This window comes from Acanthochromis polyacanthus, chromosome 23 (genome assembly GCF_021347895.1).
Source record: "Acanthochromis polyacanthus isolate Apoly-LR-REF ecotype Palm Island chromosome 23, KAUST_Apoly_ChrSc, whole genome shotgun sequence".
Classification (NCBI taxonomy): Eukaryota; Metazoa; Chordata; class Actinopteri; family Pomacentridae; genus Acanthochromis; species Acanthochromis polyacanthus.
In genome coordinates, this window is record NC_067135.1 from 22,857,333 (window position 1) to 22,876,724 (window position 19,392).

Below are 19,392 nucleotides of genomic sequence, written 5' to 3' on the forward strand. Positions count from 1 at the left end.
ATAAAGGCACTGTCTGACGGTTTTGTCAGCTGCCTGGTTACTAATGACGTCACTGTGACATCACCAACATCACGCCATGATGAAAACAGACAGATAAGATTGTGCCAACAGGAAGGAAGGCTGGAAGTTTTCTCTCTCAGTGGATGAAGCTGCTGCTGCTGCTGCTGCTGCTGTTTCCACCTTGTCAGCTCTTTAAGAGTGAAGAAGCTAAACCCATAACCATGTATTTTAAAAATTACACCGTGGTTTGTGAAGGAAAATCATAACCTAAAGAAAGAATGTGTTGCGGGTTGAAGAGAAAACGGGGGAGTCAGCAGAACTGGAGCTGCCAGATTTCTCTGTGACAGTAGTTCTGTGACTCGTGGCCTCCGACTTCAGCTTCCAGGGAAGTCAGGAGGTTGTTCGCTGGACGTCCGGGTTGACGTCACTCTTCACTGTGCAGATCTTTAAAGTTTGGCAGCACAAATGTTTGGCAGTGTTTTTAAAGTCCAGGTTTGTACAAATGGCTAGAAGAGTTTAGAGTTCAGATGTTTTTAGTGGCCTTGTAGATTAACAGTTTCTCCACTTGCGTCTTGTTTACTGTTTTGAGTATTTCGGCTGGCACTTCCTCCTTTTGTTTCCTCATGAACCAGTTCAAACAGTTTTCAGTTCCCTAACTTCTCATTAGCATGCACTTCAACCCTTAGCCACCCCCGGCAGCTGCTCAGTCTTGTGTAACCTGTTGCTCTGGGACTCGTTAAGCTTCTGAAGTTTATAAAGGAGACTTTGGGCCTGGGAGTAGCTACTAGGGAGTACTATCAAAGTACTGCAACCACAAATATGCATGTTGTTCATTAATCACCGCAGTAGAAAAGTATCTGCAGTGTGAAGCAGGTTAAAGAACAGCAGTAGCTCCAGCTGAGATTTTTTTCCCCTTTACAGAAAGAAACTGTTCCTAAAAAGTCCTTTCATCCCTAAAGGAAGCAAACATGTATCTGCTTGACCTGACTTTCTGGCTTCTCTCCCTGTTTGTTGTTTGTGTTTTAGAAGGACAAAAGTAAAGTGGTAACAAGAATGCATCCAGATAAGATAAAACTATGCAGGTGAAGTCACAAACATGCTCTTTTTTTATCAATATTTATAGCTAGTGATTAAAAGAACCTCCTTTTATTGGTGTAAAAATGTAAAACACTTCACCTCATAGTCGTGTGATGATTTTCTTGAATATATTTGAACTTGTCAACATCTTCAAGTGTTCCCTCTTGACATCACTTGACCCCTGTCTTTGGAATAATGTTTTACTGACAAGCTGAAGCATAAGGAGAGATGGATGAAGAGCTGCAGCTTGGATCTTTTAAAAAAAAACAAGTAATTTGGTTTCAGCTTGTTATATAATCAAAATGTATGTTTTTTTTTATAATTGTGCTCCATTTAATGGCAACTGAAGTCCACAAAAGCTTGAAAACTATGGCAGAGCGACAAAAATAGAAGCTTTTTTTTTTTAACTACCAGGATGATAAAGCAGTTCAGAACAGCCAAACCACAGCTGAGCAGCACTCTAGTTCAGATTTTAAACCAACCTCAGTTCATGTAGAAACACCAACAGATGATATTTTAGCAACATTGAGCAACCTGTTTTTTGTGCGTGTTCTAGTTTATTTGCTTTTTCTCTAGTGCCTCTGTTTTATGAGATGGTTATAGGCTTGCTTTGCTCTTTTTATTGCTGAGTATTTAATCTGTTTCAATCTGTTCTTTGCTTTACCACCAAGTGACATACAGATAGGGATGATTACTGTTGCCGGTAATGGTTTTATTGCCGGTTGTACTGGCTTTACGTCCTGTCAGTCCTGCTGCTGTCGGCAGTGGACCGTGTTAGTCAGCTTGTCAACACTTTAAATGGTGAGGCTACTGCTTTTAATGATTTACAGGGAGTGGAGCATTTTGTTTTGCATATAAATCACAGCCTTCCCTTCATGTGATCACATATAGCTGAGGAAAGACAGAAGAATAGATATGACTGAATGACCAAATCAGTAAAGGCAGGGTCATTTTTGATGCTAGGAGCGTAGAACATAGTATTTTAAAAGAAGGACACAACATTTTCGAATAGAAATTTTACCTGTTGTTGCTTGTTTATTTTATTTTAAGCCTCATTTAGATCAGTATCTTTTTTAAGAGACCAAGGCAGGCAGCTGCACAAGTTAACAGTGTAAGGAAGGTTTGCATTAAGATTAAGATCGTGTTATAGCGTCTTAAAAGTGCAAAATCTGTGTCACAAGTCAATGAGGTCAATGTGAACCAGCCATGACATGAACATCTGAATGTGTTGGCTGCTATGTGGAGTAATTGATTGAGTGACATTAGATTTTTGTTACGGACATGTGCAATATTACTCCTGTACACTATATAATATGCAATATGCTCAGAGTATTTATTGTGTTCATGCATTTTTATCCAGAGTGCTTTTTGTAATGTGCATTTCTTTCATTCCTGAAATGTACACTAGCATTCAAAAGTTTAGGGTCACTTAGAAATGTCCTTATTTTTGAAAGAAAAGCATGATGAATGATAAATGAATGATAAATCCATTGTAGACATTGTTAATGTGGTAAATGACTATTCTAGCTGTAAACAACTGATTTTTAATGGAATATCTCCATAGGGGTACAGAGGAACATTTCCAGCAACCATCACTCCTGTGTTCTAATGCTACATTGTGTTAGCTAATGGTGTTGAAAGGCTCATTGATGATTAGAAAACCCTTGTGCAATTATGTTAGCACATGAATACAAGTGTGAGTTTTCATGGAAACATGAAGTTGTCTGGGTGAACCCAAACTACCTGTATACACTGCCCGAATGGTAGTGTATACAGGTAGTCCTCGGTTTACGACGTCCTCTACCTACGGCGTTTCATTGTTACATTGCAACTGTTTGTGTGAAACTCGTTGGTGAGTGGAGCAGACGAATACGTCATCATGCGGTGCTATAAGACAGCTTTGTTTACATTCGCCGGTTGTACACCACCTTGGATTGTGCTACATTTGATCATCAAATAGATGAAGTTGTAAAACAGAGCAACATTTTCTGTTATCTTCTTGTAAAATGACTCATACATGCATGAAAGTCATTGGTATTCATGACCTTCCGAAGAATTCATTGTTACCGTGATGCACGTTTTGGCTTTGTTTACGTTTTCGCTGACACTCAGACTTAGATCGAAAATCGACTTATGTTGGGCAGTAGGAATTGAACTCTGACGCAAGTCAAGGATCCCCTGTATTTGTATATAGCTTCTCTTGTGCTGCTGCTCTTTCTTTAATTCTTTACTTTTTAAAAAAATTTAGTTTTTCACAAGACTGACTTTAAGTTCCAATGTACCTGTACTTTATTGTACCCGTGCAAATGTCAGGAAAAGTGAAATTCTAGTAAAGATTCTAGTTAGGGTTGAGATTTGGTGATTTTTTTTGGTAGATATAGATCTGTAGATGTGAAGGAGATGGACTGAGAACAGCTTTATAAATTAGAACATGCCTGTAGTTAAGTTGGCACGGTAGATGGTCAAACTTATAGGTTCACGATGGACTGTAAACAATGCATTTAAGCATTTGGAGGTGATATACATGTGTTTACCATCGCCATCATCCAGCACAGGCATAAAGGACTTCGTTTCAACCTTGACTCCACTCCCCCCTCCGTTGTTGGCTTTGAGTTGTCAAATAATCTCAGATCCTATGTTTATTTTGGGATCTGCACTCCTTCTCATAGCTCTGACAACTGGTGATGCATGGGTTGTTTAGTGGTTTGGATTGTGCATTTGAATACATCATCAGTGTTGTTTTGTCAGCATGCAAAACAAGTTGTAAGTCACCTCAGGTGGCTACTATTAAATGTCGGTAGCAGCTGACGGAGAAGGTTTAATAGAACGACACATAAACAAGGGGAAACATGCATGTGAAATGTTTTGATTGAGATTGCTGATATATTCTGAATGGAGATGATCCTGGGACAGGCCTCTGGACAAATCTGTGTTCCACCCGCACACTGAGATCTCTCTGATAAGTCATTTTCAAGACAGTTTGTCCACACCTTCCTGTGTCGATTTCCACATTTTGAACAGAGGCCATCCGGGGACGTTTTAAAGCCAACAGCTGCCAATCTGTCACGGCTAGTAGTAAAAATTCCTCTTCGGTTCATTCATGGAACAAGGGATTTGTTATGATTACATATTCTTCCTTTCGCTGCCTCCTGCACATTCATATGTTCTGGACGGTTTCACATCTGTGCTCTCCTGATCTGAAACAGCCACCGTCATCACTGGGGAAAAGAGCCTGGAGGATTGACGATTGTTTCAATCTTAAATGAGATTATGAGCTTTTGTCTGCAATAATGCACTGGACGTTTTGCTGCTGAGATCACTCATGAGGCTTGAAATCCCTTAAAAAGATGTTATGGGTAAAGTATAAGCCTGCCTTTTATTGTTATGTTGTTTAAATGGATCTGCAAAAACAATGATTTTTATTATCAGTTAATCTGCGTGATTTATAAATTGTTTTGTGTGTAAAATGTGGGAAAACAGTGAAGAAGGCAGAGCACAGTTTCCTAAAACCTTGCTAATGTCATCATGTTTCCTGTTTTATCTTATGAACAGTCCATTTGTGCTAAAATACGATCAGGAAACAAACAAATCCTCACAGTTTAATTGCAGGAAACCAGAAAATGTTTGCTTCAAAAGTGAATTCAGTCATCCAGACAGCTGGTGATTATTTTTCCAGACTGATGGACTTGGTTTGAGGGAAAGAAACAAATTAAAGCCTTTAAGTGAATCAGCATGTAATAAAAAACATTGCCCTGCAGATGTTTTATATCAGAACATATCGGTTCAAAGAGCAAGAAAACAGGAATCTGATCAAGCATTCAAAGCCAGCTTCAGGACTGAACAGTGACGTTTTTAACAGTAAGTTTGGTTCAGTTCAACAATTCATCAGAAGGGCTTCTTCTTAGGAAGGTTTCATCATGTTTTTGGTTTTTTTTTTGGAAAAATTTCATCTCGTGACATCAAAACATTAATCAAATCAGCTGCAGAGACACTCATTCCTCGCCGATTCAATTTCCCCTGAGAAAGTAAATATGATTTAAACGATCGAGCTTGGCAAATTGATGACATCCACAACATTAGCGTGTTCTAGAGACGGCTGTTTGTTGTCAGCGAGCGTCACGGGGGGTCACACTAGACGCCGATTCCCATGGAAACCAGACCTCAACAGGTCAAGGTTCACAGCGTCACTGGAGACTGTGTGTGTTTGTGTTTCGGCCGGTTTAAAATGTGGGTATGTAAATCATGCAGCAGCAGACCACATGCTGTTTTGGCACAGCTGGAGAGTTTCCCGTAAAGAAGTTTGTGCCGATATTCTGTCAACACGTAAGATTAGATTTTTGCTTCGTCTCCTCGAGACACAGAATCAGAAATGGCGCGTTTTGAGCTCAGCATGTCGTCTCTTTGGCGTTGCTTCGGGGACTCCTAGTTGCTGACCCATTTTCTCAGAAGCACTGGATCATTTTTGACATGTAGCTGCATTTTTTTGTTGTCTGGTCTTCATTGTGTTTGGCTCAATCTCTGCATCTGTCTTTATCATGCGCTTGTTTGTTTCTTAAAGCTCCTGTGTGGTGAAAATCCATTTTTATTGTGTCTTGCAGTTGCTCGGAGGTCAGAACTGTGTTTGTAGACGGTTTAGAGACCAATTTGAAACCCATAAATAAGGTCTGTGTGGGCTGCTGGGTTTTTATATCACCTACTGTGCTGCAGCTTTAGCTGCTGTTTAATGCCTCATGTTGTTTATGCATTATGTAAATAGTAGACGATTAGTTTAATAGTTGAACACTAGCTCATTAATCATTTTTTTTGTTTTTGTTAGAAAAAATAAATCAAATCACATCATTTTTCTTTTTTTTTCTCTGCAACTTTGGGACTTAGTTTGTGATTTTTTTTTTTAAGAAAATCAAGCCTGGGCAGACTAATTCTGTCCCTAACATTGAAGCATTGTTGGAAGAATTTGAGCGTGGTTTAGCACTATCTACTTTAAATATGCAGTACTGTATACCTCGTTTTAGTCTTTTGTGTGACAGTCAGATAGCACAGTTCTCGTGAGGTCACAGCAGGGTTGCCACCTCTGTAATTTCAGCTTTAGTATCTCTGAAATATTAAGGACCCACACAGTTAGCTGTTGTCTAGCTTTAACTGCAGCTTGGCTTGTTTGAAATTCATCCTTTTCTGGACTTTTTGTCACCTTTTTCAAGTGTTACATCTGACACAGAGCCACTCTATATCTTTCTAAAGGGTTGCATTCCCTTTTTATTCCGGACTGAATAAAACATTAATTATCCCATGACTATACAGCCCTCCTTCCTGCATGATTCAAAGGTGAAAGTCCTCTTAAACACATCTCATTTTTACACACTAAATGCTCATCACCTATAAAATACAGGTCAGCAAATCATTCAGCTGCTTCACAGACACATTACCCAATGGTTGCTCACTTCCAGAGCAGTCTGACCAATGAGGGGGCGTGTGTGTTGAGTCCACTTCCTCGAGGAGTTCAGAGGAGGGAAGAGATTTCCAGTCAGAGTTGTCACACAGATTGTGGATCCTGGTTTTGGGGAGTTTGTGGCCGGGAATAAAAGATGGGCTGGGAGTTCTGGACCAAGCAGCTGGATGAGGAGGAGCTGGTTGTAGATGGTGAGTCAGTTTTGTTTGTAGCTCCGATTATTCTCAGCCCTGTCTGATAAAGCTCTGCTCTTGTGTTGTTGTAAATGAGAGGAAAGTTTAAAAAGCAGCTGTGGTTTGTTTGGCTAGTGAAGAGGTTAAGTTGTGTTTCTTCAACACTTTTACTCACTGCAGCTACCTGTGAGGTTGTCTTGTGTCTTTGTCTGCTCGTGTGCCTGTTTAAAATGGCGTATTATCTCTTTGTTGTGTTTTTGTTGATTCTGTAAACTTTACCACGTTGGAGTTTAATCATTACAACCATTTACGACCCATCTGAGTCATACAGTGGACGTGTCTTTGCTGGGATGCTTCCATGTGGGTTTGAGAGGTCAGCAATAACAGATACATGATGAAATCTCCTGTATTTCCTCTTTTCTGAATGTCTGAGGTCAGTTTCTGTGCCTTCAGCTCAGATCCTTACTGTTCCAGTGAATCTAAAGCACTTTGTGGTGTGTGTGCCCTGTGTGTTTGGGTTATGTGACTGCATTTTCTCAAGGCTTCACTGAGGCTGTGTTGAGACTGTCATGAATTAAGTGCAAAGGGTAGTTGTTGAATGTATCGTCTCTGTGTAGAGCAGGGGTGTCAAACATGCGGCCTGCGGGCCAAAAGCGTCCCACCAGAGGGTCCAGTCCGGCCAATGGGACGACTTTGTAAATTGTAAAAATTAAAAAAAGACATCAACTGCAAATTGTAAATGTGTAAAATTATAAATTAAAAATGATTTCTAGACCATGACAAGTTGTTTTGATCATAAAGTAAAATACTAGATTGGTCATTGTTCTTTTGTCATTTTGTCTCGTTTTTTTAATATTTTGTCGTTCGTTTAATGTTCTTGTCTTTTTGTTTCTTGTTTTTGTTTCCTCTTTGTCTTGCTTGTGTTGTGTGTCTATTTTTTTCTTGTTTTATTTCTCACTTTTGTCATTTTTGTTCTCCTTTGTTTCATTTGTGTGATTTTTTTTTTTTTTTTGTCTTGTTTTTGTCCATTTTTTTGTCGCTTTGCAACTTTTTTGTCAAATTTTTTTTGTCGTTTTTGTTTTGATTCAAATTTTTTGTCATTTCGTGTCTCGTTTTTGTTATTTGTGTTTTTTGTCTGACTTTTGTCGTTTTGGTCATAAAGTAAAATACTACATCATTCAGTTCCAGATACCTGTGACTAAATGTTTTGTGCCATTCTTGGTGCACTGATCTGTGAGTTGTAATGTGTAAATGATAAACTGAGGCATAGTGTTGTTGAAATTGAACTTTTTTTTCTGTAAGAAATTTCAGGGTATTCATCGTTTTGTAATAAGACAATTCCTTAAATGTGAACATTTTTGCACTAAAACGAAGCAAAAATTTTGAATTGTGGTTAGTTATTGATTGTGTGACCCCTGAACTAAAATGACTGACACCCCTGGTGGAGAGGATGCATGAGGTCTTTAAGGCCTCAAAACAAGTGGTTCGAGCAACAGAACTTCATTTGTTAGTTTTTATACAGGAAATTGCAATGTTCTTGTTTCAGAAGAATTTGGCCACAACAGTCTAACATTGCCTGGAAAATCTAGACTGACTTTATTTATGTATTAATATAAATACAAATGAAGGCAGTCTGGCATTGTGATGACAGGAGACGATTTCAAAAAGGAGGGGCTAACGAATGCAGCTTGAACGAGAAAGAACCAATCAGCATAACACGGATGTGACGCACAAACAAATCGACCTTGTAGTCCATGTAGTCCAAACAACAATGGCATGCAGCCGAAAAAACGTCGCGGTGAATGATTACTGCCGTTTTTGTCACAAAAATCTGCGAATACATGGGGTACTCTCAAGTACAACACTTATTTATGAAAAGGCTACGCAACAAAAGACTCATTTTGAATGATTAGCGGTGTTAGGAATAACTTTGTTAATGTTTGTGTTTGGTTACGGGAGGTGCGCAGGTGTTTTATGGGTAATCCAGGCGCTGAAGATGACGCAGCATTAACTCCCGCCTCCCGTGCTATGATTGGTCGTACCAAACTTTCCCGGGAGGGAAATGAGATTCAATTCGCACAATGCCAAACTGACTCTCCTGTATCTCCTAACATGGAGATAGAGCATTACATGGAGATTCAGTGTGGATTTTCCAAGCTAAGTCTAACATCCATAAAGTTATTTTATAGCTGTTTAATACAGGCTACTAGCAGAATTCAGCAGCTAAAGTATTTACACTTTTTACTCATTACTCTCATTTCAAACTCACAACAAATCCATTCTTGCAATAATTTCATGATCATAGTTTTATTTTTAATGTAATTGCTATTTTTATTTTGGATTATTTTTGAAATTTCCTTCTGGTAAACTCCACTTTGCAAACCAAGAATGACTTTGCATCTGCACGACATTTCAGTCACCCTCTCAAACAGACTTTTATGTATGACAGTGTGTGGGCTATGGATAATAGTAGCCCAAGAAAGCCAACATTTCATATTTTACACCAGACAACCATCATTATAAAGGGTCATGAGAGGCCTACGGGCTATTTATTTACCACCAGAATAGTGAACATAGCTTTATGGTGTCGAACTAGTTGCTCTGTATGCTGTTAATTTCAACCGTTGTGTTTGTAAAAGTGGCCTTTTACGAGTCTCCACTGGATTACGTGGGTTTAGTTACATTATAAGCTTCATTACCATCAGCTGACTCCTGCACTCTAAACTTGCAGACCATAATGTGTTGCACAAGTCGAGGCAGAGTTTTGTAACCTTAAGACTGGATGACCTGGCGAAGATGTAAACATGTTGTCACCTCTTTAATTTAACACCTCTTCATGCTGTTTCGTTCTTATACCTTCTTTACCCTTTTTTGTACTTCTACCATCTCTGTAACTTTTTCCTCATTTGCCTCGTCTCTTTTCTCTTTTTAAATCTCTTAAGTTGCCCCAGGTGTTATTAATGTGTCTATAAGCATGTAGCCATACAGCTTTTGACCAGGAGTTTGTTGTGTTTAGCTCCCTGTTGTACCGGCCTTCTTGTCTTCTAATCCACTCCCATGAAAATAGCAACAGAGAGTGTTTTGTTCGTTCGCAGAGGAATTCTCAAACCAGTCTAACTTGTCAGCTCAGGTGTGTGAATGCTTCTTTTGTCTTAACGCATAGCAACGATGTCCCACCGAGTGTTTGTGAAACTGAAAGTGGTGCACATTTCTGCAGTTTAAACTGGAAAATGTGAAGGAATCATGAATGAGAATAGCAATTCTAATCCTTAAAGAATGTTTTATGTTGAAATGTGGCTGTATGACGCTGCATGGTCTCCTGTAGCAAAACTGCTACGTTTTTTCTGCAAAGAGGGATTTCTGACGCCCTTAAAGCGGATTTTACAAGCTGTAAAGAAAAATATCGAGTGGCAAAATGACAATTAAATGGCGTTTTTTTTTTAACAGCTTTGTTAATTGAGAGTTCATTTGCTCGAGCATCATAGATAGATAAATAGATTAAACCTTTATTAATCCCACAGTGGGTAAATTTAGAGTGTACAGCAGCAAATAGATAGATAATTTTGTACACCAGATGGTCAGAAATAGCATTAAAATGCACAAAATATAATTCAGTGAAGTAACACATCCTCATTCCTATTATTTAGTGCAGATTGAGCATTGTTACAGTCACATGTAGTCACCCCAAAAGGCTCATTCTTTGCAGAAAAAACCCTGTGTACAACTGTAACTGAGTGAGATTTGCATAAAGAGTGACTCAAGCAAATGATTTTGTCCAGCGTCTTGGTCGATTCCCATCAGATTCCTCCCAGTTTTCTCAGACAGGAGGCACCACCTCCACCATCACTCACAGCTATATTGTGTCTCCCATTAACAGTGAAATGAAAACACCCTTTTATTTCAGCTCGGGCTATTGTTTGAGCCTCATAATGACACATGCGAACAAACCCTAAATCAAACTGGGCCTGCTTTCCTGCGTCGTTTCCTGTTTCGGCTGTAACCTGTTTTTGATTGGTCGCTGCTGTCTGGTAATGATTGCTGGCTCTGGCTCAGACGTTGCCACGTACTCAGGCTCTTTTGTTGTGGAGATTGTAGCTGTGTAGCTTTGCCTCAGATGCTCATCAGTACAGTATTGTCAAAAATACGTAATGTTATCAGAATATCACCAGTCGGTTACAATATATAGCGTCTTCGGGGTCTTTTGTTTTCCGTTTTCCCCCGTTTTCTTTGGTCTGTATTTATGGTCAGCAATAATAGTGGAGTTGCTTTTGTTAGCATTTTCTCAAGGACCATGTGTGTGTGTTCTTTGTGCACTAGTCGGCTTTTCAGATGTGGATCTGAGAGAAGAGGGTGGCCACAGTGTTTCTGCTGACATAAACGTGTTTGGAGAGCTGAACCTGCTCTTGTAAAGTGGTTCATTCTGTGAGAAATACATTACTATCGCTCTCAAATTCCAAGACCGCATGACTTCTACACAGTGCTTTAATCATTCAAAAAAAGTCCTGCATGAAAAGTTTAAATCCCTCTTCAATCGTTGATTTTAGCCCCCAAAACATCCTCTCTGTGTTTCTGAGTGACATATTTCGTCACATTTTTTGCCTTTAATGACTTAGATGTAGGCCTGCAAAATTCACAGACCTGCCCCTGAGATGTAATATTACAGAATTCAGCCAAAGAAGTTCAACCTATAAACTGGTTCTGGAGAAGAACATTTGGTTCCTTAGATTAGTTTTGTATAAAATGTGGGGCATCTAAATCTGCATTTTTTAATATCATCATTGCAAGTTCAAGGTGGAAATGGTGAGCCATTATTTTGTTTCTTTAAGAGTATATCTTTACACACTTAAAAACACACCATGAAAAATACTTCATTTTGACCGGATGAGAAGTAATGTAATGGTAGAGACAGGAATTCATGAAAAAGTATCTTTATAACTTCTCATTCACAGTGTGCAGATGGTGTTTTTTTTATTATATTATTTGTTTCAGCGGTTATCTCTAGATTTAGTGTGGCATCTTAGACCTCCAAAAAGACAAACGGCTGGACTTTTCGGAGAGGAAGGGCTTGTACATTCTCTGAGTCTCAAAAACACGTCATCCATTCCAGGTTGTACCTTTGCATTTTGCCGTACTGCATTTCCACAATCGCTTTTCACAATCAATGCAGTCGCCTCCCTGATGATGTGATGTAAGGAGCAGCACTTTCAAAAGCAATTTGAAAAGTCTGCCAAAAGTGGCTCAGCTCTGCTCTCACTGACTTTGATCATCCATCCTGTGGTCCTCATGAGTTGTGTTTATCCGACAAGCAGATATTTATCATGTGCTGATGTGTGTGACTCTAGTTATTGTGTGTATAATTCTGCATTTTGTCGCTATTCTGTACTGTCTGTCAGCTTATGTGTCCCCTGCAGTGCATTTGCATTTGGGCTGTCCCTTATCAATACATTTTTCAAAAGTTTACAGTCATTAGAGGCTGAATCTTTCATTTGAAGTCTCCTATACTGCTGGCAAACGAATTTGCTTCTGAAATCTAAATTTAATCTGCAGATTGTGCCTAAATTAGCTGAAATTCAGGCTCCCAAGATGGTAGGCTGTTCTAAGTTTAATGGCCTCAGGACCTAATTCAAGTGGAATTATCAGTCTTGTATAAGGTATAATAAATTCTGCAACCATCTAGAAGATCAAAGTCAGTTTTAATATGATTCTGTTTCCTCCTGCCAATATCAGAGCAGATCCTTTCTGAAGTATGTGTTGAAATTGGGCTGATACTGTTTTTATCTAAACAGGATTCTCGCCAGCGCATTTCAGCGTAACGGGCCGTTACACTGTCAGTTTAAAAGATTACACTGTTGTTAACCATTCCTACTGTCCGCTTCCTGACCGTGGTCAGGAAACACAGGGGAGAACCGTCTTCTCCAGACCCAAACACCCAAAAGACAGAGGCCGTTTTGCCGAAGAGAGGGGCTTTTTATTAACTAACTGCACTGTTAACAGCCACATGCCATTGCTCACTAACTGCCCCGGTCGCCGTCTCAGTCTCTCTCAGCCGCGTCTCTCATACACACACCGGGCTTCTACCTGCTCGCTCGGCTCGTACACCCAGCAGCGCGCCTCGGCCACGTGCACACACTCACTCACTCGCATTCACACACTAAGCTGCCTGAGCTACACTTGACAACCAGACACATCTCACAACACTGTGATTAGGGTCGCTACGCTGTTATTTTGACAGATAACGCCATGTGCGTTTGTTTTTATCGACTGGGTGCCTATCTAGGTTCATTTATGTCTCCCCACCTCGACCGTACTTTCCTGTTGATTGACCCGTTCCATCTAAAATTAAGAGTCACTTCCAATGTGCGTGACGCTCATCGGCTGACATTTGGGCCGGCCACTCACGAGATTTAATGAAGGCTATTGTGCATGCGCGTGCGGGAGGACCTGCCGTTACGCTGTAAAAAATCCTGGTGAGAACCCTGAGCTAAACAAACGCAGTGTAAATCTGTGTGGGAAGCTCTGCTGAACTTCTTACTTCGTGCTGGGTGTGAAGGAGTTCACATGCTTGTCTTTTATAACTCTGGTGAAGTTTGACCTCCTCCAATCACAAAAAGCACAAGTTTGATTAGCTTTAAAACTCAACCAAGTAGAAAACAAGAAATCAACGGTGTAAAATCACAGGACTGAAACAGTGTGGTAGTGAGAAGAAGCCGGTTAATTCAGTATCTCCCTCCCTCTCTGTTTCCCTCCCAGGAGGTTTCGAGGACTACACCACCACCACCAGCAGCAGCAGCAGCAGCAGAGCAGCCGGCATGAACGGTACAGGACCCACTAAGCTCGTGGACCCTCTGGAGGACCCACTGCCTGGAGTGGGCACCTATGAGGACTTCAACACCATCGACTGGGTCAGAGAGAAAAGCAAAGACCGAGACAGACACAGAGAGGTAAAGACTGTAAAAACATCAATATACTGACTTAAATATTGATATGAAGATCATATATGATAAAATTCCTTTGCTAAACCACTAGTTTGCGGTCGCTTTAACAGAGAAAAACCACCGTGTTTTACCTATATCAGGAGGACATCCTGCTCTTCTTTAGCAGCTATATTTGTAGCCTGACACATAGTGAAACTGGAAAATTGTGGTGTGTGCATTTCTCTCGAGAGTGTAAAGTTTCATACACCCCACAAAACCTGATGTCAATGATGTTTTTTGGGCTCGTAGTGCCGTCTTATGTGCCTCAGTGAACAAACATGGTAACTATGAAAGAAAACAACATTTTAAACCACTGTGTCATACGATTCTTTTCAATTCTGCGTCCCTTCAGATCACCAATAAGAGCAGACAGTCGACCGTGGCTCTGCTGCACAGCGTCAGCGATGCCTTCTCTGGATGGCTGCTCATGCTGCTGGTGGGACTCATGGCAGGTAGAGCAAACACTGCACCTTTCCTACTTTGACTGCATTAGTTTGAGCTACTAAATACAGGCTTCCGTTTGATGTAGTAGATGCACATAGTAAAGTCCTGCAGCTCAAATGGAAAAACACTCTTAAACTACACAAACAAATTTCTCTCCTCTAATTCATAGTTCTGTGTTTATATTATTCATATATTCAGCTTCACTCTGTTATTTCTTTTATCTAGTACCATAATTGTTGAGCACATGTGCATTTAATTTTTTATAATAGTGTTCTTCTTCGTCTTCTTCAGAATCAGAAGGTTTTTATTACCAAATAGGTTCTCACAAACAAGGAGTTTGACTTTTTTTTAGGGCAGTGAAACACATAGTTCAAAGTGTAGCTTAAAAAAAAAGTGTAGCAAGATAAACAAGAAAAGCACTCAGAGAGCGCCGTACTCCACCAAGGCTGCTCAGTCGTTGTATCATTTCCCACAAATGATATCTTGAAAAAATTTGTGGCAGAAATCACAAGTTCATAGCAAATAAAACCCAAATTAAATATGACTTCTGCTTTAGTAGAACAGGGTTGAAATGCACAGCTCTCTACTGGTGTGTAATAATACCACTGCGGAGTACAGCATGTAGTTATCAGTCAAAATAGTAGTGATCATAGATAACATTTACCTACACGGCCTCTTAAACAAACAAAGGCGCAGTGTCTGTACCCGTTCATGCTTCTCTTGTTTCATTGCTGCCTGCATCAGCTGAACGTTAATTCCCATGTGGTGACGGACGGCAGGTGTACGGACACAAAATAGCACCAGAGTGGCCTTGAAAATAAGCAGGGCGACATATATTTGCAGAAAATTAACATTCATTACATCATTAGGTAGTCGACTTGAGATTTAACTTGTGCAGAATACCACGATGTACATTTGTGGCATTTAATGATTGAAATTTGCTTGAAAATAAGTCGATCTTGTGCATGTCTTTGAATGCAGCGTTCATCCTTCTGTCCTCCAGGTGCTCTAGCCGGCGGCATCGACATCGCAGCCCACTGGCTGGCCGACATGAAAGGCGGAGTGTGTCTCATTGGTTTCTGGTTCAACCACGAGCACTGCTGCTGGACGTCCAACGAGACGACGTTCCAGGAGAGAGACCGGTGTCCACAGTGGCAGAGCTGGGCTGAGCTCATAACAGGAACTTCAGAGGTGGGAGATCAGTACAGCTGGTGTGAGAAAAGTCTTCTGCACACTTTGATCCATGAAATTTAGACGTGTTAGCAAAGCTTTCTCAGGCCTGTCCGGCATTACTGGACAAGCTGGACAAAAGTCATGGCTCCAAATGTGAGAATAAAAGTGTGGAAACTAAATTAAATCCACTCAAGATCCAGGACTTTGAGGGGAGTTTTAGCAATGGCTGGGGTTTGGTTCCATCTAGTGGTTGGAAGCTGTTAGGATTTGTTCTGTGTTGATTGTGTTTATATTGAGGAATCACGTCTCTGCTTCTTGTATGTGTTTCTTTCCACTACAGGGTCCGTTTGCCTACATAGTGAACTACCTGATGTACATATTCTGGGCTCTGCTCTTCGCTTTCTTGGCCGTTACGCTGGTCAGAGCGTTTGCACCATATGCATGTGGCTCAGGAATACCAGAGGTGAGGCTGACTCAAAATTATCTAGTAGTTTCATTATAAATCACACCATTAACTTGTCGTGTTTCATCAGCCTAGGGACTGACCTCTATGGGTTTGTTTTGAGCTGATTATTGGTAGTCAATTTTTTCACAGCATGGGATAGCAGGCTAGGCTTTTTCTTTAATGAGAGGGAATTAAGGGTGACCATAACTGTAGAATAGAATAGGAGAGATTAAATGATCTCCTGTGTTTATGTGACTGAAGTTGATCAGTTTGTCTGCTGCTGTTCTTCTCTGTTTTCTTAATCTTTCTCTGTTTTATCATGTTTGTTGCCACTAAGGTCCAGATCTTAAAGTATTATTGGTTATTGCGTTCCAGACACTGTTTCAATTTGATCTGTGGCTGCTGTCTGACTTAGCCACTAGCCGTTAGCACAGCCTGAGCCACTGTGAAAGTTGTTAATTTCCTGATTTGTGGCAACAACTTGTGTTTCTAGTTCGGTTTTCAAAAAAAATGCCAGTACCGATACATCATTATAATCGTCCTACCCCTACTATAATGGACACATAAAACAAGTTTTTTATTTTATTTTCTGTCCTGAATTTTTCCTCATTTTCTGTTTCATTGTTTTGTGATGACATTGTTTGCTTTAGTTTTGCCTGTTTAAGGATTACTTTGACGTTCTTTTCTTTATTTATCTTTGACTAAAAGCCACAAACATGATGATTTGTTTTTTTTTCATTAATTTAAATGTCAAACTCAACTCAAAGTCTTCTTTGATGCCATTTTTTTTCTTCAGCTTCTTTCACTTTTAATAAGCATCAAGCAGAAGAGTTTTGCAATTCTTATCCTCGCCTTTCCCTGCTGTCCCTTGGTTATTTATTTCAGCATTCGTTAAAAGTGATTTATTTACGTCCACTTCTGCTCTCCTTCTGTCGGTGTTTACTTTCCCGTTTGCTCCATTTCTTTCACTCTTCGTTTCTGATAAAATGAAAAGTCGAGGATTTGCTTACGCTCTGGAAATACAAACGGAAAACCTGACTTTGCACAAACATATCCAAACCGATTAATCAATTTCAGAGTCAGACACATAAATATATCTTTCTCGTGCATATATAAACATTATCCCTCGCACTCCTGCTCTCAAATGAGGACAATACTTAATTTCATGCAGCTTGAATCTCGTCTCTTGAGGGTCAGATGCTGGTCAGCAGGGCCCACGCACCAGAGATTAACTGCTTATGTGAAAGGAAAACACCAAAACACTAACTTCATTTCACTCCTTCCCTTCTATCAATGTTTACATTCACTTTGCCGTGGTTATAAGCTCCGACACGAACATCTAAACCGATCCCTCTCTAGATAGACACAAGAGCAAACATATCATCATCCTCAGCGCAAACAAAAGCTAATCCTTTCACATGCAAACAGTCTGACTCTTCGTCTCCGTTTCGTTTAGATTAAAACCATCCTCAGCGGGTTCATCATCCGGGGCTACCTGGGGAAGTGGACCCTCATCATCAAGACCATCACCCTGGTGCTGGCCGTCTCCTCTGGGCTCAGTTTGGGGAAGGAAGGCCCTCTGGTCCACGTAGCCTGCTGCTGTGCAAACATACTCTGTCATCTGTTCACCAAATACCGCAAGAACGAGGCCAAGCGACGAGAGGTAAGCTGCGGTCCAGCTTCGGTCATGTTGATGATACCGGGGGATTTTATTGCTAATTTAGGATCCTGGTTTTGGGTGACTCAGCAGGAAAGATTGTAGTAAACTTGGATCCCACAGCTAAATATTATTCAGCCGGTACATCACCTTGCAGTCTGTCTGGGATGTTGTTGTGATAAGGCCAAGGCAGTTACAGATTCTGCAGCTGCTTTCAGTTTATTCAGTTTTAAGATTCACACAGATGAATAGTCAACCACTTGAGGCTTTTTTGGGTGCAAAGTAGTCTTACTTATCCAGCCCATTGTGTTGATTTTAATGGTGTAGCTACACATCATTATCACTCATCAAAAGATGATTGAGCGCTTTCTTGAGCAAGAGAAGGCAATAACTCATGTCCTGGGTGCAGACAAGAAAATGCATCATCTTGTTCCTACATGGCAAGATTTGGAAGTATTAGAAGCCACCAACAAAGCCGTGAAACCTCTCCAGGACTTCACAGATGCGCTGTCAGGGGAATCATATGTCAGTGTGTCATGCATCAAACCAGTCCTGCATTTGTTCAAAACAAAGCTCCTCCTGCCAGAAGAGGAGGATTTGGAGCTAACAAAAACAATCAAAACCAACATCATGCGTTACCTCGAACGCAAATACTGTGATCCGGAGAAAGAGGAACTTTTGGACATGGCCACACTTACAGACCCGAGGTTCCGTACAACCGACACTGATGCAGGCAACTTGGAAGCTGTCAAAAAAAGAGCTGTCTCTGAGATTTCTGCTCTCTGCACCTCTACCACAGAGGAAGCTGGCCCCACTGATGTTCAAGAGAACACCCCACCGAAAAAGAAAATGACTCTGGGTGCCTTCTTTAAAAACAGTGCACCGTCCACCCCACACCCAGAATCAGAGAAAAGAAAAATAGAGACTGAGCTCGCAACATATTTGCTTATTCCAGACATAGAGCCAGACAGATCCACTTGAATGGTGGAAGCAGCATCAGGCCAACTTTCCGAGGCTAAGCTTACTGGCTAAAAAATATCTGTCTATTCCAGCCACTAGTGCCCCCTCAGAGAGGGTATTTTGTGTGGGTGGGGGGATAGTTACCTGCAACCGGGCCTGCCTCAAGCCAGAGGTTGTGGACAGACTCATCTTTCTTGCAAAAAAGGCTTAGAATGAGCATACATGTAACAGTGTGCGAGACATCTAACAAGCACATATTTTGTTGTTAAAGATTAGTTTGTTTCCACTTGTTCACCCTTGTTCATCTAAGTAGACTGCAGTATATGTCTACCAAAGGTTTGTAAACATGTTTCATGTTGTATTTGCACTATGCTGAGATGTATTTAGATACTCATTTTTGTTTAGTTATCTGATTTCTTAATCAGAACATTTAAGCTGCTGTGAAGCTGTTGTTGCACTTTAAAAACTTCAACCTGGGTTAAAGCTTGAAATTGTTGAATTACAGAGCCTCATTAACTTGCGTCATTAACTTGTTCATTAAATTGTTTACATGCGTTTTTTTATTCTGAGGACAATTACAGCAATAAAGTTACTTTTGACAGTATGTCTGATGTCTGCAGGAATTTTTAAGTGCATTGAAAGAAAAAATCAAAAATCAAATCCAAACTCGAATTTTTCTTTAAAAAATCGGAGATTTTTTTTTTTTTTAGACCAAATCGCCCAGCCCTAATTGCAACTAACAAATACTTCGATTGTCTGCTGATTATTTTCTGAATTAATGTATTTGTTGTTTGATCTATAAATTGGTGACAAATGCTGATCAAATGTGTTCTGGCCACAAGATGTTCAGTTTACTGCCATAGAAGAAGAAAAATCCCTAAAATCTTCACATGTAGAGAGCTAGAATCAGAGAATAGTCGTATTTTTTCCTTTCTAATTCATCAAACTGATTAATTGATTATTAAAATATCCTTATTTTAGTAGCTGATGACGAATTGATTACTTACCTCTGGGCATTTTTCACGGTTTTCCACATCTTTGTA

The 19,392-nt window shown here is 40.2% G+C and overlaps 1 protein-coding gene across 1 annotated transcript in view; it reads left to right on the forward strand.

Moving 5' to 3' along the window:
* Window positions 1–19,392, forward strand: part of clcn5b (chloride channel, voltage-sensitive 5b) — a 46,097-nt gene that overhangs the window by 5,073 nt on the left and 21,632 nt on the right. The window contains 5 exon segments of the mRNA XM_022197357.2: window positions 13,447–13,637; window positions 14,023–14,122; window positions 15,118–15,305; window positions 15,628–15,750; window positions 17,189–17,395. Coding sequence (XP_022053049.2) covers window positions 13,447–13,637; window positions 14,023–14,122; window positions 15,118–15,305; window positions 15,628–15,750; window positions 17,189–17,395 — 809 coding nt within the window.